Genomic DNA, 26,218 nt, shown 5'->3' with positions numbered 1-26,218 from the left:
AACAAAACATGTCTTAACAAAAGACTCCACTCTAATTTTGACAAAGTATTTTCATTTAAAGTTAGTGTACTGTTAGCTAGCTAGCTAGCTAATGTTAGCTGGCTGGCTCGCTAACTAACGTCATGCGTTGGGATTGATTGTTTACCTAGCTAGCTATCAAGCTACATTTCTTAACAAAACACCCTTTGAATATTTCCGTTGTCAGTAAATTTGGCAACAAAGCGTAATTCAATTGTTGCCAGTCGCACAGGTACAGTCACCAACACTCTGGATAACATGAAAAAAGCCTAACCAGCTCTGCTAGGGTGAGTAAAATAGTCAGAGTGGGGTGTTCTCTCATTATGTGTCTGGAAGTAGCAAGCCAATGTTTGCCAGTTAGCGTGGGTGCTTGACTGTAGTTGTGTGGTCAGAGCCTTCGGAACAACCCTACTTACTTATTGGCCAGAGCGTCCAGTGTGCACTCTGAACTCGAAACCACAGATGGAGCTATAGGGTGAGTAATGCTCAGTGAGCTGTTCTCTCTCTCTTAGATGTCTGGAAGTAGCTGGACAATTAGTACAGGACGCACGGATCAGTGTGTGAACGATGCTGAATGGGTGTAGACAAAGAAGGGCTCTCCAATAGTAGTACCAAAACATTTTCTCAAAAGTGAGTTTACAATTTAATCAACTTTCAAAGCAGAATTACTTTCCCATTGTTTCCTCAAATGCAGTGTATGAAATACCATTTTGTAGCTCTGAGTCTCTAATTTATCCAATGTAAATAACAGAAATTCAAATGTTGCTACATAAGACGGATTCCAGGTGGTGAGTTGTATTTACTCCGTACTTTGTTAAAGTACCTTTTGCAGCGATTACAGACTTCTTGAGTATGATGCTACAAGCTTGGCACACCTGTATTTGGGGAGTTTCTTCCATTTATTTTCTGCAGATCCTCTCAAGGTCTGTCAGGTTGGATATGGAGCGTCATTGCACAGCTATTTTCAGGTCTCTCCAGAGATGTTAGATCGGGTTCAAGTCCGAGCTCTGCCTGGACCACTCAAGGACTTTCAGAGACTGTTAGGAAGTGAACTTTTCCCCAGGCTGATGTCCTGAGCGCTCTAGACGAGGATCTCATCAAGGATCTCTATTTACTGCTCACCTTTCCCTCAATCCTGACTAACATCCCCACAGTATAATTCTACCACCACCATGCTTCAATTGGTATTAGCCTGGTAATGAGCGGTGCCTGGTTTCCTCCAGACTTGACGCTTGCCATTCAGGCCAAAGAGTTCAATCTTGGTTTCAGCAGACCAGAGAATCTTGTTTCTCTTGGTCTGAGAGTCCTTTAGGTGCCTTTTATTGAGGAGTGGCTTCTGTCTGGCCACTGTACCATAAGGTCTGATTGGTGGAGTGCTGCGGAGATGGTTGTCCTTCTGGAAGTTTCTCCCATCTCCACAGAGGAACTCCGGAGCTCTTTCAGAGTGACCATCGGATACTTGGTCACCTCCCTGACCAAGGCCCTTCTCCCCCGATTGTTCAGTTTGGCTGGGCGACCAGCTCTAAGAAAAGTATTGGTGGTTTCAAACTTCTTCCATTTAAGAATGATGGAGGCCACTGTGTTCTTGGACTTTCAATGCTGCAGAAATGTTTTGGTACCCTTCCCCAGATCTGTGCCTCGACACAATCCTGTCTCGGAGCTCTACGGACAATTCCTTAGACCTCATGGCTTGGTTTTTGCTCTGACATGCACTGTCAACTGTGGGACCTTATATAGACAGGTGTGTGCCTTTCTAAATCATGTCCAGTCAATTGAATTTACCACAGGTGGGCTCCAAGTTGTCAAAGAATCTCAAGAATGATCAATGGAAACAGGATGCACCTTAGCTCAATTTCGAGTCTCATAGCAAAGGGTCTATGTAAATAAGCTATTTCATTTTTTTTTTAAATGTAATGCATTTGCAAACATTTCTAAACCTGTTTTTTCTTTGTCATTTATGGGGAATTGTGTGTAGATTGAGGATTTGTTTCTATTTAATGCATTTTAGAATAAGGCTTTAATGTGACTGTGTAAAAAGTGAACGGTTCTGAATACTTTCCGAATGCACTGTTACTAGCTACAGATCATCACGGCCCAGCCCGCATTTACCAACTAGAAAACAGAGAGTGAGAGGTGGAGGGGGCTGACTTGTGAATAATTGAGAATGAACACGGCTGCTGAGGAAATGCTGTTGTGTCATTGAGTTTCTCCTCATTTATCTTTTACAGAGATGGCTGGATCCAAACAAACCCATCAGGAAGCAACTTAAACGTAGGTGAACCTTCAGTAGATGGATGAACTAGGAAGTGGTTCTTTTTAAGTGTAGATACAATAATCTCTCATTGTGCATTTACAGGGGGATCGCCTCATAATCTGAGCTTCAGAGTGAAGTTCTTTGTGACCGACCCTAATAAACTTCAGGAAGAGTACACTAGGTAAGGATACTAATTAGAAATGGAACATTTCTGCCAAAATTCCACGTCAATTCAAAATGTAGAATAATGGTCCTACTACATATGTATGACCCGGCAATGACGTTATATCAACTGCAACCCTTTACAGACATGGAATGCAGCTACAGTAACATGTCAATAGCGACCACTGATAACAAGTTATGAAGGCTTCAGAAGGGTCTGTACCTTTTCAGACGGTAGAGTTCTGCTCCGGCATATGTTCTATTCTTTCTCTGACCACAAGAAACGTTGCTGATTGATGACCTGCTGTGTTGTTTTTTATGGTAGAGTAGCTAGATGTACTTTCTTTCTACTAAATGTCTTGGTAAGTCACGGTATTTAAAATAACTTTACTTTTTTAGGAGAGAGTGTTCTGCAGGCAGGCTGTGCGAAGCAGTTTGAGATGATTTGATTGACAGTTCTGGTCGCCTAGTGATGGAAGTTAGACCCACTTCAGAAGCAGCATTACTTTACAGACAACTAAAATGCCATTCATATCTCCAGAGAAAGTTTTGTGTCGGCATTTAAAAAGCCATTGTGTAGCCTTACCCTAACAGACAAACAAAAATGCTGTAGACGAGGCGCTTTCCATTCCATTATATCTGAAAAGGGTAATCTTTACAGGCTACCAGTAGCCTACTGTAATTTCATATTATGAGACAAAAACAGCCCCACCCACTCAGCAACAAAGAGTACTGAAAAGTTGTGCTCTTCAGTAAATACTTCTGTAGCCCGGCGACATCAGTCCCATGATTGAACTAGGATATTCTCCAGGCAACAGACTGAACACACACATGCATCATTAGCAAAGTGAAAGAGCAGGAAGGCCAGCGCTAAGGAGGGAGAGGGGCAGGAAGGCCAGCGCTAGGCAGGGAGAAGGCCAGGAAGGCCAGCGCTAGGGAGGGAGAGGGGCAGGAAGGCCAGCGCTAGGGAGGGAGAGGGGCAGGAAGGCCAGCGCTAGGGAGGGAGAGGGGCAGGAAGGCCAGCGCTAAGGAGGGAAAGGGGCAGGAAGGCCAGCGGTAAGGAGGGAGAGGTGCAGGAAGGCCAGCGCTAGGGAGGGAGAGGGGCAGGAAGGCCAGCGTTAGGGAGGGAGAGGGGCAGGAAGGCCAGCGCTAAGGAGGGAGAGGGGCAGGAAGGCCAGCGCTAGGCAGGGAGAAGGCCAGGATGGCCAGCGGTAAGGAGGGAGAGGGGCAGGAAGGCCAGCGCTAGGGAGGGAGAGGGGCAGGAAGGCCAGCGCTAGGGAGGGAGAGGGGCAGGAAGGCCAGCGCTAGGGAGGGAGAGGGGCAGGAAGGCCAGCGCTAGGGAGGGAGAGGGGCAGGAAGGCCAGCGCTAAGGAGGGAGAGGGGCAGGAAGGCCAGCGGTAAGGAGGGAGAGGTGCAGGAAGGCCAGCGCTAGGGAGGGAGAGGGGCAGGAAGGCCAGCGTTAGGGAGGGAGAGGGGCAGGAAGGCCAGCGCTAAGGAGGGAGAGGGGCAGGAAGGCCAGCGCTAGGCAGGGAGAGGGGCAGGAAGGCCAGCGCTAGGCAGGGAGAGGGGCAGGAAGGCCAGCGCTAGGCAGGGAGAGGGGCAGGAAGGCCAGCGCTAGGGAGGGAGAGGGGCAGGAAGGCCAGCGCTAGGGAGGGAGAGGGGCAGGAAGGCCAGCGCTAGGGAGGGAGAGGGGCAGGAAGGCCAGCGCTAGGGAGGGAGAGGGGCAGGAAGGCCAGCGCTAGGGAGGGAGAGGGGCAGGAAGGCCAGCGCTAGGGAGGGAGAGGGGCAGGAAGGCCAGCGCTAAGGAGGGAGAGGGGCAGGAAGGCCAGCGCTAGGGAGGGAGAGGGGCAGGAAGGCCAGCGCTAGGGAGGGAGAGGGGCAGGAAGGCCAGCGCTAGGGAGGGAGAGGGGCAGGAAGGCCAGCGCTAAGGAGGGAGAGGGGCAGGAAGGCCAGCGCTAGGGAGGGTGAGGGGCAGGAAGGCCAGCGCTAGGGAGGGAGAGGGGCAGGAAGGCCAGCGCTAAGGAGGGAGAGGGGCAGGAAGGCCAGCGTTAGGGAGGGAGAGGGGCAGGAAGGCCAGCTCTAGGGAGGAAGAGGTGCAGGCAGGCCAGCGCTAAGGAGGGAGAGGGGCAGGAAGGCCAGCTCTAGGGAGGGAGAGGGGCAGGAAGGCCAGCGCTAAGGAGGGAGAGGGGCAGGAAGGCCAGCGTTAGGGAGTGAGAGGGGCAGGAAGGCCAGCTCTAGGGAGGGAGGGAGAGGGGCAGGAAGGCCAGCGTTAGGGAGGGAGAGGGGGAGGAAGGCCAGCGCTAAGGATGGAGAGGGGCAGGAAGGCCAGCGTTAGGGAGGGAGAGGGGCAGGAAGGCCAGCTCTAGGCAGGGAGAGGGGCAGGGAGGCCAGCGCTAAGGAGGGAGAGGGGCAGGAAGGCCAGCGTTAGGGAGGGAGAGGGGCAGGAAGGCCAGCGCTAGGGAGGGAGAGGGGCAGGAAGGCCAGCGTTAGGGAGGGAGAGGGGCAGGAATGCCAGCGCTAGGCAGGGAGAGGGTCAGGAAGGCCAGCGCTAGGGAGGGAGGGAGAGAGAGGGGCAGGAAGGCCAGCTCTAGGGAGGGAGAGGGGCAGGAAGGCCAGCGCTAGGGAGGGAGAGGGGCAGGAAGGCCAGCGCTAGGCAGGGAGAGGGTCAGGAAGGCCAGCTCTAGGGAGGGAGAGGGACAGGAAGGCCAGCTCTAGGGAGGGAGGGAGAGGGGCAGGAAGGCCAGCTCTAGGGAGGGAGAGGGGCAGGAAGGCCAGCGTTAGGGAGGGAGAGGGGCAGGAAGGCCAGCTCTAGGGAGGGAGAGGGGCAGGAAGGCCAGCGCTAGGGAGGGAGAGGGGCAGGAAGGCCAGCGCTAGGGAGGGAGAGGGGCAGGAAGGCCAGCTCTAGGGAGGGAGAGAGAGGGGCAGGAAGGCCAGCGCTAGGGAGGGAGGGAGAGAGAGGGGCAGGAAGGCCAGCGCTAGGGAGGGAGGGAGAGAGAGGGGCAGGAAGGCCAGCTCTAGGGAGGGAGAGGGGCAGGAAGGCCAGCGCTAGGGAGGGAGAGGGGCAGGAAGGCCAGCGCTAGGCAGGGAGAGGGTCAGGAAGGCCAGCTCTAGGGAGGGAGAGGGACAGGAAGGCCAGCTCTAGGGAGGGAGGGAGAGGGGCAGGAAGGCCAGCTCTAGGGAGGGAGAGGGGCAGGAAGGCCAGCGTTAGGGAGGGAGAGGGGCAGGAAGGCCAGCTCTAGGGAGGGAGAGGGGCAGGAAGGCCAGCTCTAGGGAGGGAGGGAGAGGGGCAGGAAGGCCAGCTCTAGGGAGGGAGAGGGGCAGGAAGGCCAGCGTTAGGGAGGGAGAGGGGCAGGAAGGCCAGCTCTAGGGAGGGAGAGGGGCAGGAAGGCCAGCGCTAGGGAGGGAGAGGGGCAGGAAGGCCAGCGCTAGGGAGGGAGAGGGGCAGGAAGGCCAGCTCTAGGGAGGGAGAGAGAGGGGCAGGAAGGCCAGCGCTAGGGAGGGAGGGAGAGAGAGGGGCAGGAAGGCCAGCGCTAGGGAGGGAGGGAGAGAGAGGGGCAGGAAGGCCAGCTCTAGGGAGGGAGAGGGGCAGGAAGGCCAGCGCTAGGGAGGGAGAGGGGCAGGAAGGCCAGCGCTAGGCAGGGAGAGGGTCAGGAAGGCCAGCTCTAGGGAGGGAGAGGGACAGGAAGGCCAGCTCTAGGGAGGGAGGGAGAGGGGCAGGAAGGCCAGCTCTAGGGAGGGAGAGGGGCAGGAAGGCCAGCGTTAGGGAGGGAGAGGGGCAGGAAGGCCAGCTCTAGGGAGGGAGAGGGGCAGGAAGGCCAGCTCTAGGGAGGGAGGGAGAGGGGCAGGAAGGCCAGCTCTAGGGAGGGAGAGGGGCAGGAAGGCCAGCGTTAGGGAGGGAGAGGGGCAGGAAGGCCAGCTCTAGGGAGGGAGAGGGGCAGGAAGGCCAGCGCTAGGGAGGGAGAGGGGCAGGAAGGCCAGCGCTAGGGAGGGAGAGGGGCAGGAAGGCCAGCTCTAGGGAGGGAGAGAGAGGGGCAGGAAGGCCAGCGCTAGGGAGGGAGGGAGAGAGAGGGGCAGGAAGGCCAGCGCTAGGGAGGGAGGGAGAGAGAGGGGCAGGAAGGCTAGCGCTAGGGAGGGACGGAGAGAGAGGGGCAGGAGGGAGAGATCCAGAAAAGAGCTGTTAAATTCTTCAACCACCTAAAAGGAAGCGATTCCCAAACCTTTTGTAAAAAAAGCCATTACCTACAGAGAGATGAACCTGGAGAAGAGTCTCCTAAGCAAGCTGATGCTCGGGCTCTGTTCACAAACACAAACAGACCCCACAGAGCCCCAGAACAGCAACACAATTAGACCCAACCAAATCATGAGAAAACAAAAAGACACTGGAAAGAATTAACAAAAAAACTGAGCAAACTAGAATACTTGACCACTGTGACTGACCCGAACTTAAGGAAAGCTTTGACAATGTACAGATTTAGTGAGCATAGCCTTACTATTGAGAACGGCTGCCGTGAACAGGCGTGGCTCTCGGGAAGACAGGCTATGTGCTCACTGCCCACAAAATGAAGTGGAAACTGAGCTGCATTTACTAACTTCCTGCCAAATGTATGACCATATTAGAGACACATATTTCCCTCAGATTACTCAGATCCACAAAGAATTTGAAAACAAGCCCAATTTTGATAAACTCCCATATCTACTGGGTGAAATTCCACAGTGTGCCATTACAGCAGCCATATTTGTGACCTGTTGCCACAAGAAAAGGGCAACCAGTGAAGAACAAACACCATTGTAAATACAACCCATTTTTGCTTTATTTTCCCTTTTGTACTTGAACTATTTTCACATCATTACAACACTGTATATAGACATAATATGACTTTTGTAATGTTTTTATTCTTTTGTAATGTTTACTGTACATTTTTGTCTATTTCACTTTTGTATATTGTCTACTTCACTTGCTTTGGCAATGTTAACGTATGTTTCCCATGCCAATAAAGCCCCTTGAATTGAATTGAGAGGAGGGGCAGGCAGGCAGAGAGATGCAGGCAGGCAGAGAGATACAGACAGGCAGGCAGGCAGGCAGAGAGATACACTTATCTTGGAATTCTGCATTTCGCAATGTTTAGTCTTGCATGCCTCGCAAGTGGAACCCCAAGACTATATCCACAAGAACAAGCAATCCCTGTACCATCAATTTAGTAAGATCTTGGTATGACATTTGTAAGTTATTTGGTCTGAAACAGGACTTGTCACCCAACACACCCCTGTTGCAAAACAGACTCCTGCCAATGATCTTGGATAGCAACATGTTTCAACATTAGCATGAGAAGGGAACAAATCATATTGAACATTGTTATATAGATGGGGTACTTATGTCATGTAGAACATTGTTATATAGATGAGGTACTTACAGTTGAAGTCAGAAGATTACATACACTTAGGTTGGAGTCATTAAAACTTGTTTTTCAACTACTCCACATATTTTTGTTAACAAACTATAGTTTTGGCAAGTTGATTAGGACATCTCCTTTATGCATGACAAAGGTCATTTTTCCAACAATTGTTTGCAGACAGATTATTTCACTTGTAATTCACTGTATCACAATTCCAGTTGGTCAGAAGTTTACGTACACTAAGTTGACTGTGCTTTTAAACAGCTCGGAAAATTCTCTAAAATTATGTCATGGCTTTAGAAGCTTCTGATAGGCTAATTGACATCATTGGAGTCAATTGGAGGTGTACCTGTGAATGTATTTCAAGGCCTACCTTCAAACTCAGTACCTCTTTGCTTGACATCATGAGAAAATCAAAAGAAATCCGCCAAGACCCCAGAAAGAAAATTGTAGACCTCCCCAAGTCTGGTTCATCCTTGGGAGCAATTTCCAAACGCCTGAAGGTTCCACGTTCATCTGTACAAACAATAGTATGCAAGTATAAACACCATGGGACCACGCAACCGTCATACCGCTCAGGAAGGAGACACGTTCTGTCTCCTAGAGATGAACGTGCTTTGGTGCGAAAAGTGCAAATCAATCCCAGAACAGCAGCAAAGGACCTTGTGAAGATGCTGAAGGAAACAGGTACACAAGTATCTATATCCACAGTAAAACGAGTCCTATATCAACCTAACCTGGAAGGTTGCTCAGCAAGGAAGAAGCCACTGCTCCAAAACCGCCATAAAAAAAGCCAGACTACGGTTTGCAACTGCACATGGGAACAAAGATCGTACTTTTTGGAGAAATGTTCTCTGTTCTGATGAAACAAAATAGAACTGTTTGGCCATAATGACCATTTATGTTTGGAGGAAAAAGGGGGAGGCTTGCAAGCGGAAGGACACCATCCCAACCGTGAAGCACGGGGGTGGCAGCATCATGTTGTGGGGGTGCTTTGCTGCAGGAGGGACTGGTGCACTTCACCAAATAGATGGCATCATGAGGATGGAACATTTTGTGGATATATTGAAGAAACATCTCAAGACATCAGTCAGGAAGTTAAAGCTTGGTTGCAAATGGGTCTTCCAAATGGACAATCACCCCAAACATACTTCCAAAGTCATGGCAAAATGGCTTTAAGGACAACACAGTCAAGATATTGGAGTGGCCATCACAAAACCCTGACCTCAATCCTATATAAAATTTGTGGGCAGAACTGAAAAAGTGTGCGAGCAAGGAGGCCTACAAACCTGACTCAGTTACACCAGCTCTGTCAGGAGTAATGGGCCAAAATTCACCCAACTTATTGTGGGAAGCTTGTGGAAGGCTACCTGAAACGTTTGACCCAAGTTAAACAATTTAAAGGTGATGTTACCAAACACTAATTGGTGTATGTAAACTTCTGACCCACTGGCAATGTGATGAAAGAAATAAAAGCTGAAATAAATCATTCTCTCTACTATTATTCTGACATTTCACATTCTTAAAACAAAGTGGTGATCTTAACTGACCTAAAAATGTCATTTTACTAGGATTAAATGACAGGAATTGTGAAAAACTGAGTTTAAATGTATTTGGCTAAGGTGTATGTAAATTTCAGACTTCAACTGTATGTCATTTGAGCAACTTAAAGATAAATACCATTTATCCAATAATAATTTATTTTATTATTTAGAGTTAAGAAACTTTCTCAGAACGTCTTTGAGATATGACTTTACCAAACCTATCAAGTTTTGAACAACTACTCCATGATAACAATGACACACACATATTTATATCCAGAGTGTACTCATTGCTAATGCAACAATGCCCAAAACCAGATGTACATAAGTCAAGAGAGCGATGGGAATCCGATTTGAATCCTACAATTGATAAGGGTCTATGATTGGACCTATGCCACGATAGTGTGTCAGCGACCATCAACTCTAGATATAGACTTCTACATTACAACTTCCTCCACCAACTCTATCTGACGCCTCAGAGGTTACACCCTGAAATATCAGAAATGTGTTTTAGATGTGGAACAACAGAAGACAGTTTTTGCATTTAACTTGTCAGTGTACTAAATTACAAACCTTCTGGCATGATGTTTGTGACACCCTGGCCTTTATTATGGAGGTCCGTTTCCCCCTTGACCCTGAAATATACCTTCTGGGTAACTTCACAAATGTGAATTTGAGGAATAACTTCAAAATCAAATTTACAGAAATCGCTCTTGCCACTGCAAGAAAATGTGTTGCATTGACATGGAAATAATTTCCCCTCTCCAAATTACAAGACGGCTCTCTGAAATGAACACGTGTATTCATATGGAGAAGATTGCCTATGCTTTAAGAAATAAATTCAACCACTTTGTGAAAATATGGCAACCCTTCCTGGTCTTAATGGAAACACTTCCATTGGGTTTGGTGGATGTGAGCTTGTAGATTGATGTAGCTATGGTCTCTCTGTAATGTACTGTTTTTGTGTAAATGTTGGTATCTCTTGTCATTTGTCTTATTTAGTCATTAGTGTTATTAATATTACAACCATGCCATGTCATGCCCATAAAAGAAGATGAATTACCCTGTGTTACTGTATTGCACTTGCTAAAAGCCCTCAGCTAATCATTCTACTAATGGAGAAGACTACAGTAAACGGGTTAGGAGTAGGTCTGGGGTTGAGAGTTTGCGACAACTTGGTCTAAGACTAGGATCAGCTTGGTAGGTATATTAACCAATAATGGGCTAATTCTACTGCTGGCTGCCTGGCACACAGCTAGACATAAATGTGAATAGCATGCCATGGATGCTGTCAGCCCCTATTGCAAGGGTGTCCATCCATGGTCATTAAAAACAGAGTTACAGTCAACTAGATACTCCAGTGTTATTTACTCAATCCATGCACCACTCAAGCATGATATTGCTCAGACAGCCTTATTAAGTGAGTAAACCACTTTGCATGTCTAAGATGGAGGCATGGATCTGTTTTGGATGTGCGTTATCGATTCCAGACAGCACACAACAACAGTACTGGTGAGCTCTTACACTATGATGAGTTTAATTCAGTATTAGTTATACACAAAAACAACAGGCTACAAGTTAAGTCATAGAAATGTTGCCTAAGCAATGAGCATGGGAGAAGCTCCATGTGAGTGGGTCTGGTCCAGCTGCTTTTTCTAGTGTACTGTACATTATGTCCTCTGGTCCATAATCACAGAGACATCTGTATCTCATTGTTGTTGGTGTAACTGCTCTCCTTATTCCCTGTAGGTACCAGTATTTCCTCCAGCTCAAACAGGACATCCTGACTGGAAGGTTAGTTCAGTTGGCTGTTCTTATTTACACAGGTTCAGCAGCACACTCACACACTGTTCTAGTGGACTAACACTGATTCTACCGGGCCAGCACACTGACACACTCTTCTAGTGGACTAACACTGATTCTACCGGGCCAGCACGCTGACACACTGTTCTAGTGGACTAACACTGATTCTACCGGGCCAGCACGCTGACACACTGTTCTAGTGGACTAACACTGATTCTACCAGGCCAGCACGCTGACACACTGTTCATGTGGACTAACACTGATTCTACCGGGCCAGCACGCTGACACACTGTTCATGTGGACTAACACTGATTCTACCGGGCCAGCACGCTGACACACTGTTCATGTGGACTAACACTGATTCTACCGGGCCAGCACGCTGACACACTGTTCTAGTGGACTAACACTGATTCTACCGGGCCAGCACGCTGACACACTGTTCTAGTGGACTAACACTGATTCTACCGGGCCAGCACGCTGACACACTGTTCATGTGGACTAACACTGATTCTACCGGGCCAGCACGCTCACACACTGTTCTAGTGGACTAACACTGATTCTACCAGACCAGCACGCGGGTACACTACACTTTATTGGTAGCAGCCATCAGTAAAAGCTGTTGTAATGATTTTCCTATTGATCCAAATGAATTAATGTGGTGACTTGTGTGTTTGTGGTTTGTGTCCCACAGACTGCCCTGTCCACACAACACTGCCGCACTCCTGGCGTCCTATGCTGTTCAATGTAAGTACCCGTTCTCCTGGCGTCCCATGCTGTTCAATTACCCGTTCTCCTGGTGTCCCATGCTGTTCAATGTAAGTACCCGTTCTCCTGGTGTCCTATGCTGTTCAATGTAAGTACACGTTCTCCTGGTGTCCCATGCTGTTCAATGTAAGTACCCGTTCTCCTGGCGTCCCATGCTGTTCAATGTAAGTACCCGTTCTCCTGGTGTCCCATGCTGTTCAATGTAAGTACCCGTTCTCCTGGCGTCCCATGCTGTTCAATGTAAGTACCCGTTCTCCTGGCGTCCCATGCTGTTCAATGTAAGTACCCGTTCTCCTGGCGTCCCATGCTGTTCAATGTAAGTACCCGTTCTCCTGGTGTTCCATGCTGTTCAATGTAAGTACCCGTTCTCCTGGCGTCCCATGCTGTTCAATGTAAGTACCCGTTCTCCTGGTGTCCCATGCTGTTCAATGTAAGTACCCGTTCTCCTGGTGTCCCATGCTGTTCAATGTAAGTACCCGTTCTCCTGGCGTCCCATGCTGTTCAATGTAAGTACCCGTTCTCCTGGCGTCCCATGCTGTTCAATGTAAGTACCCGTTCTCCTGGCGTCCCATGCTGTTCAATGTAAGTACCCATTCTCCTGGCCTGCTGCTAAAGATATGTAGCTACTTGTAGTTAATTCACACATTTGATCTCTCTGTTGCTTCATACAAGGCTACACAGTTTCTGGCCACTAGGCAACTCCAGCGTTTTTGTTGTGAGATGACTAGAAAGATGTGTGTTGTAAGCCTTTAGTTGAGAGTCAGTGTACTCTCCAGGACTTCCCAATGGTCACACTGTGTGTGCTGCTTTGCATAACTTTTTAAGATGTCATATCCAAATTATTCTTTCATTCTCTCACCCCAAAAAAACAAGCAGTTTGCAGCAGAGCCTGAAATCGGCCATAATCCTCTCTTTATGCCCTTGTTGCTTTTTTAATTGAATGAACCTTTATTTAACTAGGCAAGTCAGTTAAGAACAAATTCTTATTTACAATGACAGCCAACGTTAGCAGGACATGGAGAGCTGTATACGGAACGCTATGCTAATCATTAGGCTGTTTCTCCCCATCTTTTGTCCCAGATTGATTTGTGTGGTATGACTTTTCTGTGCTGGTAGTGTGACTGGCCATTCGCCAAGCATGCTCAGGACAGCAAGGCACAGTATAGTGCAGCACACACCACAAGAGTGTGTGGAGAACAGGTTTATGGTAATGGCTGACGTAGAATGGTATCAAATATATCAAACACATGGTTTCCAGGTGTTTGATGCTATTATTATTACTCGGTAACCAACATTCTAGCTAATAAATTAGCACGCTGACTACTGTAACATGTTATCACAGTATAGCCTAGCCTAGCGGTCCACAGCTAGCATAGAACCACAGCCTACCATTGTGATGGGCCCATTAGCCTGAGGAGTGTAGTTTACCAGCCTGTGTCACCAGATTGACCTGAATAATGGCTCCTGACAGATTGGAGAGGGGGATAGCCAATGGTCTGTCCCCATTCAATCTGTCCACATTCCCACTTCAGTGGCCCGCTGAGGCTTGCCTCTCTCTCCAAACTCCCCAGGGAGTCTCATGGCTATATAGGTCACTGGAGGGATTTGAACTGCACCTCTAACACAACCTGTGGGTGTCCATGTCCAGAATCTCACTTAGCTCAATGTCCCTCCCCAAGAGAAGGTTTTCATTGAATCATTTTAGGTTCAATTCAGTTTCAAGATGATTCAATGCTGCTGGTCATTCGGTTAGTTTTACCAAATCAGTGAGGCTGGTCAAATTTGATCAAGAAATGCACTCTGCTGAAAGCTTTGGTGTTAGTGCTGTGTAGATATTTATTTGCATACTGCTCATAAATCCATAGGCAATTGACCGGTTAGTTTTAACATTGCGTGTCTTTTTTTTTGTGTGGTGATTTAGATCAAGAACTGTTTTGAATTGATCCGTTTGTTATGTGCCCTAGTTAAAGGGATTTTTCCCCAGAGTCAGATTGAGTTGTTGATGTCATATTTACGTCTCTGCGTCCAGTATGAACGAAGTTAGATGTAGTTTTGCAATCCAATGCTAACTAGCGTTAGCGCAATGACAGTAAGTCAAACTAGGCATGACTTCCTGTCATTACGCTAGTTACCATTTGTGCAAACGCTAGGTGGCAACTTCCTTTAAAATGCACTTTGAGACATTGTCAAAATCACAAACTATCCATTTTAAAGCAGCAGTTGCTACATCCATTTTTGGACTTATAAATGAGTTAAAAATACCCATTGATTCTTGAATATAACTAATACAAGCTTGTTTTATTCCAATGTTTGTAAACAAACACTGTATAGCTTCAACATGCTTAAAACAATACATGTTATATTGTATGGTCAGTCCTTGAATTCCTCAGCTTTTTCACAAAACCAGAGGCAAGGACACTGCTTTGTTATTGTTACAATGAAGGATTGGCCTTTTAAGAGGTCCACTCCAATGAATTGGTGTCTGTTTCACACACGACCACAAGCTAATGGATCTGAGGTACTCAGCTATTGTAGTGGTGGTTGGTGGTCCAAAGCTTCTCAACCCACTTGTGTATTTTATAAACAGACCTCATAACCAGGCTTTTGATTGAGGTTCTTGTATTCATTACTGCATTGATAGGCAATGGTTTGTCTGTCCAGTACAATATAGGCCTACTGTTTGCTGTGTATCATATAGGCTATGTGTGTCGACTTAACTGTCTGTGTACTATTGAATAGATTCTCTCTCTGTGCGTTGTGTAGCTGAGTTGGGAGACTACAGTGACTCGGATCATGCTCCTGGATACCTCTCAGAGTTCTGCTTCATCCCCAACCCACCACAAGGGTTCCACAAGGAGGTCACCAAACACCACCAACAGCACAGGTAGAGAGGCCCATCTTCATGCCCCAGGCACACATGTTCAGTCACAGCTGTATGCTTGTCACTTGTCTGCCCCAGCTGTTAAAGCAGACTAGGTTTTCATGGTTTTATTGAGTGCATTTCCAGGCATGGTCTCACTGTGCTGCTCCATCTTCTGTGAATGGATTACGTGCGTTTGATTAGAGGAACCGTCTCCCACTCATTTATCTCTCTCTCGTTCTCTCTACTTCTCAGTGGTCTGTCTTCTGCCCAGTCAGAGTTTAATTACCTGAACACAGCACGGACGCTGGAGCTGTACGGAGTGGAGTTGCACTATGCAAGGGTAAGGCTGCTCCCCTGTGTGTCTGTCACTGCTACAGTAGAAAGGGCACTTGTCATAGCAGCACTGATACCCATGTTCCATAAAGCTGTGCTTTAGCCCTAGAAAAACCTGTGCTTTCTAAGCCAGCAGGTACAAGTAGGTTGAGGCAGCGTACAGTAGTATGTAATTCCTCTGTCCCCAGCTGCCAGGCCCTCATGAAGCCTTTAAAGGGATGCTTTAGGATTTTGGCAATGAGGCCCTTTATCTACTTACACAGAGTCAGATGAAGTTGTGGACACCATTTTAATGTCTCTGTGTTCAGTATGAAGGAAGTTAGAGGTAGTTTTGTGAGCCAGTGCTAACTAGCGTTACCCATAGACTTCCAGTCATTGCGCTATCTCGAGCTTCCTTCATACTGGACACAGAGACATAAAAATGGTGTCCACAAGTTAATCTGACTCTGTGTAAGTAGATAAAGGGCCTCATTGCCAAAATCCTGAAGTATCCCTTTATAGCTGAGGAACAGCAGAACCACTGAGCCTTGACAAGCTGTGTCTGTGTGTCTGTGGACTAGGGAATCCACTAATCCAGCCATTGTCTGGAGTACAGAGATTTCCCTCATTGTCCGATTAGACAGACTTCTCTTTTTGTCCCAGATAATGTGTGTGTGTGTGTGTGTGTGTGTGTGTGTTGTCTGGTCTGTCTGTGTACTTTTATGTGCATGTTTGGGTGTCTTGGTCTGTCTGTCTGACTGTCTAGGTTTGGTTGTTTTTGTCTGGATAGTAGTTTGGTTCATAAGACAAAGCAGGTCACAAAATGATTGGTACAATGAGTGAATGGCAGATCTCAACTGAGGCCCAGCCACCATTGTCCATCCAGCCATTTTTGCTGTAGAATGATCATCACACTATTACAGTGAAGAGGTGGAGTGGGTGTGCCCCATTTTAAACTAGGGACTATGTTGCCCCCCTACTGTTGTCATACTCTTACCCCACCCCACCCCACCCCTGCCATAGAGAGATGGGGGGAGGGAGATAGGAGGAGAGGGTCTGTGTCTGTACTGCCATAGAGAGATAGGAGGAGAGGGTCCTTGTCTGTACCCCCACCCTGCAATAGAGAGATAGGAGGAGAGGGTCATTGTCTGTACCCCCACCCTGCCATAGAGAGATGGGGGGAGGGAGATAGGAGGAGAGTGTCTGTGTCTGTACCCCCACCCTGCCATAGAGAGATGGGGGGAGGGAGATGGGAGGATAGGGTCTGTGTCTGTACCCCCACCCTGCCATAGAGAGATGGGGGGAGGGAGATAGGAGGAGAAGGTCTGTGTCTGTACCCCCACCCTGCCATAGAGAGATGGGGGGGAGGGAGGGAGATGGGAGGATAAGATCTGTGTCTGTACCCCCACCCTGCCGTAGAGAGATGGGGGGAGGGAGATAGGAGGAGAGGGTCTGTGTCTGTACCCCCACTCCTGCCATAGGAGGAGAGGGTCTGTGTCTGTACCCCCTCCAAAGCTTTCACCAGGCTGGCCCACTGTCAGGGTGCTTAGACACTTAATTTTCTCTCTCTGTCTCTGTGTGTGTGTTCCAGGATCAACGCAACACTGAGATTTTAATTGGGGTGATGTCAGCAGGGATCGTGGTTTACAAGAACAGGGTACGAATCAACTGCTTTCCCTGGTGAGTGACAAACTGGAGTCTTTTGATTCTGATACAAGATGAGGCGATTTGTAAATCCTATAATTAATTTGATCGTTGCTACAAGGGGATCGTTTGTGATCACACAGAGCGTCCACTTCGGTAGATTGTGTTACACATACAGTAAGCATTTAGAATGTCTAAGTAGGAAGAGGAAAGATGAGGATATTTATTTTTTAATGTAGATATTTTTTATTTGACCTTTTATTTAACTAGGCAAGTCAGTTAAGAACAAATTCTTATTTTCAATGACGGCCTAGGAACAGTTAATTTAACCTCTCTGGGATATGTGGGAAGGTCGCGTCCCAACTCGCCAGTGAAAGTGCAGGTCGCCAAATTCAAAACAACAAAAATCTCAATTAAAATTCCTCAAGCATGCACGAATTTTACACAATTTTAAAGATAAATTCTCGTTAATCCGGCCACAGTGTCTGATTTCAAAAAGGCTTTACAGCGAAAGCACCACAAACGATTGTTAGGTCACCACCAAGTCACAGAAAAACACAGCCATTTTTCCAGCCAAAGAGAGGAGTCACAAAAAGCACAAATAGAGATAAAATTAATCACTAACCTTTGATGATCTTCATCAGATTACACTCATAGGACTTAATGTTACACAATACATGTATGTTTTGTTTGCTGAAGTGCATATTTATATCAAAAAATCTCATTTTACATTGGCGCGTTACGTTCAGTAGTTCTAAAACACTCAGTGATTGTGCAGAGAGCCACATCTATTTACAGAAATACTCATTATAAATGTTGATGAAAAACAAGTGTTATACATGGAATTAGAGATATACTTCTCCTTAATGCAACCGCTGTGTCAGATTTAAAAAATATATAAAAAAAACACGGAAAAAGCAAACCATGCAATAATCTGAGTACAGTGTTCAGACAACAAAGCAGCCAAAAAGATATCCGCCATATTGTGTCGTCAACATTAGTCAGAAATAGCATTATAAATATTCACTTACCTTTGATGATCTTCATCAGAATGCACTCCCAGGAATCCCAGTTCCTCAATAAATGTTTGATTTGTTCGATAAAGTTCATCAATTATGTCCAAATAGCTTCTTTTGTTAGGGTGTTTGGTAAACAAATCCAAACGCGTTCAGGTCCAGCCGAACGTCAGACGAAATGTTCGAAAAGTTATATTACAGGTCATAGAAACTTGTCAAACTAAGTATAGAATCAATCTTTAGGATGTTTTTATCATAAATCTTCAATAATGTTCCAACCGGAGAATTTCATTGTTTGTAGAAAAGCAATGGAACGAGAGTTAACTCTCTCTTGACCGCGCCTCACGAGCGTTGGGCACTCTGCCAGACACCTGGCTCAATCCCCTCTCATTCTCTCCCCCTTCATAGTAGAAGCCTGAAACAAAGTTCTAAAGACTGTTGACATCTAGTGGAAGCCTTAGGAAGTGCATTATGACCCCATTTACACTGTATATTGGAATGTCAAAGAGTTGAAAAACTTCAGATTTCCCACTTCCTGGTTGGATTTTTCTGAGGTTGCCATATGAGTTCTGTTATACTCACAGACATCATTCAAACAGTTTTAGAAACTTCAGAGTGTTTTCTATCCAAATATACTAATAATATGCATATATTTGCATCTGAAACAGAGTAGCAGGCAGTTTACTCTGGGCACCTTATTCATCCAAGCTACTCAATACTGCCCCCCTGTCACCAAGAAGTTAACTGCCTTGTTCAGGGGCAGAATGACAGATTTTTACCTTGTCAGCTCGGGGATTCGATCTTGCAAACCTTACGGTTACTAGTCCAACGCTCTAACCACTAGGCAACCTGCCGCCCCAGATATCATTCCAGGTTGCAGAAGCATTCCGAGAAGTGTTAAATAGGATTCTTGTAAGCACATCACATAACTGTTTTACATATTCATCTGTAAACTACAGATGATCCTTCCTAGAATCTCAGAGCGGTTTAGACTTTCATGTGGATTGTCTTTGAGGCCAAAAGATTTAATTCTTAGAAATCTTTGATATTCAGCTGTGTTGGTGGGGCTACTGGAAGTGTGTGCAAGGGGTGGGAGAGCACAGCCCAAATCCCCATCAGACGAGTAATAATCCAACACACACACTGACACAGACACTTCCCCACCCCCCACTAGCTCCTCACAGCACACATCCCCATTCTTAAAAGCCAGCTGCTTGCTGTAGCACAGGCAGCTCCGACGCTTTCCAGTCAGGCTAAATTTAGGGCTGCTAACAGTGGCGCGTTTCACAACAGCTGTCCTCCACTGTCAAGCGAGAAGGCTCGCTCCCATTGACCACTCTCTCTGTTTGGCTTGCCTGCCAATGCTATTAAAAGGTGATACACAACGTTACTCCTCTCAGAAAGCAGAGGGGTCCGGTATCTAAGAGAGATGTGTGAATTCTAGCCTCTCTCCCATTAATGTCCACAACGGGCTGACAAATGAGCTATATTAGATGACGCTGTCTTAGAGAGAGTGTGTGAATTTAAAATATATTTATCTGAACTGTGAGTCATGTAGAAGGGCTGTAGGGGGAAGGGAGAGAAGAGGGGAGGGGGAAGGGAGGAAGAGAGGAGAGGGGGGATTAGTTTTGAGGGGGAGACAGCTGCTCTCTGCAGCGAAGGCTCTGATTTGAGCCGTGAAGGAAGGAGACCCTCTGCAGTGACACACATTGTGACGCAATTTCTGTGTATTTCTCACTCACCCCTTTCAGGTTGAAGATTGTGAAAATATTGTTCAAGTGCAAACAGTTCTTCGTTCAGCTCAGGAGAGAAGTGGTAGGTATTCAAGCCGTCGTTTTCAATGTCCTTATTTTGACAATAAAATGTGAATGTAAGGCGGGATCTACTAATCTAGCAGCAATGTGTTTTATACAGTAGGAATGATGACTTACCCAGCAGAAAACACAGCAGTGAACACAGCCACCGGTTCTGCCTCAGCTTGTGTAACTGTGCTTCCCTGCCATTAGTGTCCCCAAACTAGATCCAGTTGTCTGGCTCTTCCTCAGGGAGGAAACTAGCTAGCACTGCTAATGGACCACCTACCACTGGTCCAGTCCCTCATCACTCCACAGGCACCATATCAATCTGAAACAACCAAGCTTAGACATGAACAACATTAACTGCCCCCTCACCCAGACCCAGTGTCCATATTTGTTTATTTGATGAACTGGTTTTCTGGCATAATCACTTGCCTGCTCAGCCGCTGACTGTCACTGAAATCTGGAAGAGCAACGGAGGGAGAGCCTCTTAAATGCTTATTAATTATGAAGAATAGATAATTCATTTTGGGTGGGGAGCGTGGGGAGCGTGATCTGAAAATGAATTGAAAGGGCTGCAGGCTCCCTCTCCTACTTCCTCTGTTCCATGGAATCTCAGGAAAAGATCCCCAAAACAGCCCCATCACCCCTCTCCCTCCCTGGTTTCATAATGGAGAAGGGTTTTTTCCAGAGCAGTTGTACTAAGAGCACTGCGGCCGTCGCCCAGCCTCCAGGGTGTCACTCGAACTGAATTATTCATGGATTGCGTCCCAAATTTAACCCTAGTCCCTATGCAGTGCACTACTTTTGACCAGGGCTTTGATCAAAGTAGTGCCATGTATAGGGGACAGGGTTCCATTTGGGACGCAGGGCCCATGTAGATATGGGTCATGTGAGCGCAGGTCACTGCACATGCTTTAAAAAGCAACAACGAACCAGGAAATTCATTTCCCTCCTTTTACATTTTCCTCCTGTAGTAAGGAAAAGTAGTAAGTTGTTCCTGCAAGCAATATATATTTTATTATATACTATACATATACTGTTCTTCAGATATACTACATATTCAATCCATATGCTGTCCAAATTGTCTATACATCACACACACAGATATATAGATAGATAGATATGTATGTAGATATGTATGTGTGTGTGTGTGTGTGTGTATGTATGTATGTATGTATGTATATGTATATATATGTATATGTATGTATGTGTATGTATGTGTATATGTATAGTATATAATAAAATATATATAGTGCATTTAGAAAGTATTCAGACCCCTTGACTTTTCCACATTTTGTTACGTTACAGCTTTATCTGTAGATATATTTTTTTTAAAACATTTAAATATTCATAAATCTACACACAATATCCCATAATGGAAAGTGAAAACAGGTTTTTAGAAATAATGATGGAGGCCAATGTGTTCTTGGGGACCTTCAATGCTGCAGAAATGTTTTGGTACCCTTCCCCAGATCTGTGCCTCGACACAATCCTGTCTCGGAAGTCTACGGACAATTCCTTCGACCTCATGGCTTGGTTTTTGCTCTGACATGCACTGTCAACTGTGGGACCTTATATAGACAGGTGTGTCCCTTTCCAAGTCATGTCCAATCAATTGAATTTACCAAAGGTGGACTCCAATCAAGTTGTAGAAACATCTCAAGGAGGATCAATGGAAACAGGATAAACCTGAGCTCAATTTCAAGTCTCATAGCAAAGGGTCTGAATACTTATGTAAATGTATATATAGATTTATTTATTTATTTTATTATTTTATTTATTTATTTTTTAAAACATTTTTGAAATACATTTGCAAAACCTTTTACACACCTGTTTTTGCTTTGTCATAATGTGGTATTGTGTGTAGATTGATGATGGAAAAAATAAATGTAATACATTTTAGAATAAGGCTGTAACGTAGCAAAATGTGGATAAAGTCAATGGGTATGAATACTTTCTGAATGCACTGTATATACACTATATATACAAAAGTATGTGGACACCCCTTCAAATTAGTAGATTCGGCTATTTCCGCTACATCCGTTGCTGACAGGTGTATAAAATCGAGCACACAGCCATGCAGTCTCCATAGACAAACATTGCCTGTAAAATGTCCTTATTGAAGAGCTCAGTGACTTTCAACGTGGCACCGTCATAGGATGCCACCTTCCCAACAAGTCAGTTAAAAAAAAAAAAAAAAATGCTTCCTTGTTGGAGCTGCCCCGGTCAACTGTAAGTGCTGTTATTGTGAAGTGGAAATGTCTAGGAGCAGCCGCGAAGTGGTAGGCCACACAAGCTTATAGAACGGGACCGCTGAAGCGCGTAAAAACATCTGTCCTGGGTTGCAACACTCACTACTGAATTCCAAACTGCCTCTGGAAGCAGCTCCAGTACAAAATGTGTTTGTCAGGAGCTTCATGAAGTGGGTTTCTATGGCTGAGCAGCCGCACACAAACCGAAGATCACCATGTGCAATGCCAAGCTGGAGTGGTGTAAAGCTCTCGGTCATGGAAACACATTCTGTGGAGTGATGAATCACGCTTCACCATCTGGCAGTCTGACGGATGAATCTGGGTTTGACGGATGCCAGGAGAAAGCTACCTGCCCGAATGCATAGTGCCAACTGTAAAGTTTGGTGAAGGAATAATGGTCTGGGACTGTTTTTCCTGGTTCGGGCCATTCCCCTTTGTTCCAGTGAAGGGAAATCTTAAAGCTACAGCATACAATGACATTCTAGATGATTCTGTGCTTCCAACTTTGTGGCAACAGTTTGGGGAAGGCCCTTTCCTGTTCCAACATGAAAATGCCCCCATGCACAATGCAAGGTCCATACAGAAATGGTTTGTCGAGATCGGTGTCGAAGAACTTGAATGGCCTGCGCAGAACCCTGATCTCAACCCCATCGAACACCTTTGGGATGAATTGGAACACCGACTGTGAGCCAGTCCTAATCGCCTAACATTATCTGACCTCTTGGTGAGGCGAGGGGAGCTTTAGTCTACTGTACATGATGATGGTGTTGGTCAGATAACCTGCTTCTTTGACGATGTTTCAAGATGCTGAGAACCTGCTCTTCCTTGACGATGTTTCAAGATGCTGAGAAGCTACTCTTCCTTGACAATGTTTCAAGATGCTGAGAACCTGCTCTTCCTTGACGACGTTTCAAGATGCTGAGAACCTGCTCTTCCTTGACAACGATGCTGAGAACCTGCTCTTCCTTGACGACGTTTCAAGATGCTGAGAACCTGCTCTTCCTTGACGACGTTTCAAGATGCTGAGAACCTGCTCTTCCTTGACAACGATGCTGAGAACCTGCTCTTCCTTGACGACGTTTCAAGATGCTGAGAACCTGCTCTTCCTTGACAACGTTTCAAGATGCTGAGAACCTGCTCTTCCTTGACGACGTTTCAAGATGCTGAGAACCTGCTCTTCCTTGACGACGTTTCAAGATGCTAGTGTGGACAGTCACAGAAAAGTAAACATATATATTTTTTAAAGGACGCTGAACCTTAACTAGGCTCACAGGCTATATTAATCAGACAGCTTACTAGAACATTATGCTATGGCTGTCTCTGAACATAATGACCCAAGTGGGAATGGGGACCACCATGTCTTCATGACGAGTGGCATGTTCCCTCAGGAAACACTGTAGAGGCTGAGGGAGGGGTTTGGGATGTGGCATGTGCCCTCAGGAAACACTGGAGGCTGAGGGAGGGGTATGGGGATGTGGCATGTGCCCTCAGGAAACACCGTGGAGGCTGAGGGAGGGGTATGGGGATGTGGCATGTGCCCTCAGGAAACACCGTAGAGGCTGAGGGAGGGGTATGGGGATGTGGCATGTGCCCTCAGGAAACACTGTGGAGGCTGAGGGAGGGGTATGGGGATGTGGCATGTGCCCTCAGGAAACACTGTGGAGGCTGAGGGAGGGGTATGGGGATGTGGCATGTGCCCCCAGGAAACACTGTGGAGGCTGAGGGAGGGGTATGGGGATGTGGCATGTGCCCTCAGGAAACACCGTAGAGGCTGAGAGAGGGGTATGGGGATGTGGCATGTGCCCTCAGGAAACACCGTAGAGGCTGAGGGAGGGGTATGGGGATGTGGCATGTGCCCTCAGGAAACACTGGAGGCTGAGGGCGGGGTATGGGGATGTGGCATGTGCCCTCAGGAAACACTGTGGAGGCTGAGGGAGGGGTATGGGGATGTGGCATGTGCCCTCAGGAAACACTGTGGAGGCTGAGGGAGGGGTATGGGGATGTTGGGGCTGCAAATAGAGATGAATTGTCTCGTGCGACAAACCTACCGGATCATGGTGGCTAATCCAACACATTCTATTTCCCCATCTATGAAAATGGCACTGTAGCATTGTCTTGACATCTGTGACCATAGGACCAATATTTTAACTCAACACCTCATTACTGCCCCCCCCCCCCCCCCCCCCAATTCATAGTACACAATAAAGCCTATGGATTAAAGGAATTGAATGATGTGTGGGGGTGGTCACATAACAGCAGCTCAGAATATATTGCTCTTAGTATAGGAACATGTTCTTTCTCATTATTGTTGTTACTCACTGTCATTCTGTCTCTCCCTCACTCTCTCATTCTGTCTCTCCCTCACTCCTCTACTTTTTATCTCTCTCCCTCCCCCTACAGAATGAGACGAGGGAGACCTTGCTGGGGTTTAACATGGTGAGCTACAGAGCCTGTAAGAACCTATGGAAGACCTGTGTAGAGCATCACACCTTCTTCCGTCTGGACCGGCCCGTTCCCCCTCAGAAGAACTTCTTTGCCCACTATTTTACCCTGGGCTCCAAGTTTCGTTACTGGTAAGATAAAATCCCCATTGCCACAGGTGCATGCATCAACCCATACACACTATACCTGCAAGGCACGAAGCACTGCAACTGAAATGTCAACACAGGTCAAAGATGTTTGCGAGGTCACGATGAGTGGCATCAACAGTCAGTGTTTGGGGAATTGTATTAGTGGTTGCCTATTGTGCTCTCATCTTTGGGAAAAGTAGATTAATTATTAACGCAAACCCAAAACTGGGCTTGTTTTTCTTTAGTCCTTTCAAAACGCTTTTGGGGTAAAAGGAGTTTTTCCATTATTCATATGGATTCACGTCTCAGATGGAGATTAGAAAGGGTACAAATAAAACAAACTGTTCATTGTTGAAGTACTTGAGCATTTGCTTTGAGCTGTGAAGGGGATGGAGGGGGGTGGTAAGAGGGTGTTTCGTCCGGTGAGATATACAGTTTGGGTGAAACAGAGTTGGGAGATTGTTGATGCATTTTTTTTTAAAGCTCCAATTGGGATGTGAGTTGCAGCACAAAACAGCAGTTTGTAAGATGTGGCTGAGTGTTACTAAAGGGATGGTTTGGATGTTGTTTGAACGTGTTCTATGCAGCGGGAGGACCGAGGTGCAGTCGGTGCAGTATGGCAAAGAGAAGGGGATCAAGAACAGGGTGTTTGCCAGGTAATACAACACAACACTATACTATAAATATGTACAGTGTCTATAGAATATCTACACCTCCCTTGAATTTCTGTACATTTTCTTGTTACATTTTGGGATTAAAATTCATTAATTGTATTTTTTTTGTCAACGATCTACATGAATGAATGAAAAGCAAAACACTAGTATTCCTTGATTAACCTCTAGCGTCGCGCAAACCCGTAGCCGGGAGCGTAATCATAGCCTCAAGCTCATTACCATAACGCAACGTTAACTATTCATGAAAATCGCAAATGAAATGAAAGAAATATATTGACTCACAAGCTTAGCCTTTTGTTAACAACACTGTAATCTCAGATTTTCAAAATATGCTTTTCAACCATAGCTACACAAGCATTTGTGAAAGAGTATTGATAGCTAGCATAGCATTAAGCCTAGCATTCAGCAGGCAACATTTTCACAAAAACAAGAAAAGCATTCAAATAAAGTCATTTACCTTTGAAGAACTTCGGATGTTTTCAATGAGGAGACTCTGTTAGATAGCAAATGTTCAGTTTTTCCAAAAATATTATTTGTGTAGGAGAAATCGCTCCGTTTTGTTCATGACGTTTGGCTAAGAAAAAAAAACAAAAATGTTGTCATTACAACGCCAAACTTTTTTCCAAATTAACTCCATAATATCGACAGAAACATGGCAAACGTTGTTTAGAATCAATCCTCAAGGTGTTTTCACATATCTATTCGATGATAAATCATTTGTGGCAGTTGGGTTTCTCCTCGGAAGCAAACAGAAAAATACATGCAGCTGGAGATTACGCAATAATTGCGACGGAGGACACCAAGCGGCCATCTGGTATATGTAGTGTAAAATGGTCAATCTTCCAATGATATGCCTACAAATACGTCACAATGCTGTCGACACTATGGGGAAACGACAGAAAGTCTAAGCTCATTCGTGACCCATACACAGCCATGTAAGGACTCATTGAAACACAGCGCCTTCAAAATCTGGAGGTACTTCCTATTTTAAATTTCATCTTGGTTTCGCCTGTAGCATCAGTTCTGTGGCACTCACAGACAATATCTTTGCAGATTTGGAAACGTCAGAGTGTTTTCTTTCCAAAGCTGTCAATTATATGCATAGTCGAGCATCTTTTCGTGACAAAATATTGCGCTTAAAACGGTAAAGTT

The 26,218-nt window shown here is 46.2% G+C and overlaps 1 protein-coding gene across 8 annotated transcripts in view; it reads left to right on the top strand.

Moving 5' to 3' along the window:
* The window catches only part of LOC110502147 (tyrosine-protein phosphatase non-receptor type 4), a 109,401-nt gene that overhangs the window by 53,420 nt on the left and 29,763 nt on the right, over positions 1-26,218 (top strand). For all 8 annotated transcript variants that reach the window (XM_036959300.2, XM_090216153.1, XM_036959301.2 and 5 more), the window contains 10 exons: positions 2,247-2,289; positions 2,375-2,453; positions 11,118-11,162; positions 11,863-11,915; positions 14,700-14,820; positions 15,052-15,139; positions 16,703-16,791; positions 19,523-19,586; positions 24,223-24,395; positions 24,980-25,048. In XM_036959300.2, coding sequence (XP_036815195.1) covers positions 2,247-2,289; positions 2,375-2,453; positions 11,118-11,162; positions 11,863-11,915; positions 14,700-14,820; positions 15,052-15,139; positions 16,703-16,791; positions 19,523-19,586; positions 24,223-24,395; positions 24,980-25,048 — 824 coding nt within the window. The remainder of the gene's footprint in view (positions 1-2,246; positions 2,290-2,374; positions 2,454-11,117; positions 11,163-11,862; positions 11,916-14,699; positions 14,821-15,051; positions 15,140-16,702; positions 16,792-19,522; positions 19,587-24,222; positions 24,396-24,979; positions 25,049-26,218) is intronic.

Source organism: Oncorhynchus mykiss, chromosome 22 (genome assembly GCF_057628025.1).
Source record: "Oncorhynchus mykiss isolate SJ-2025 chromosome 22, ASM5762802v1, whole genome shotgun sequence".
In the NCBI taxonomy this organism is placed as follows: Eukaryota; Metazoa; Chordata; class Actinopteri; order Salmoniformes; family Salmonidae; genus Oncorhynchus; species Oncorhynchus mykiss.
Note: the sequence above shows the minus strand (reverse complement) of the source record. Positions and strands in the feature narration are given on the sequence as shown.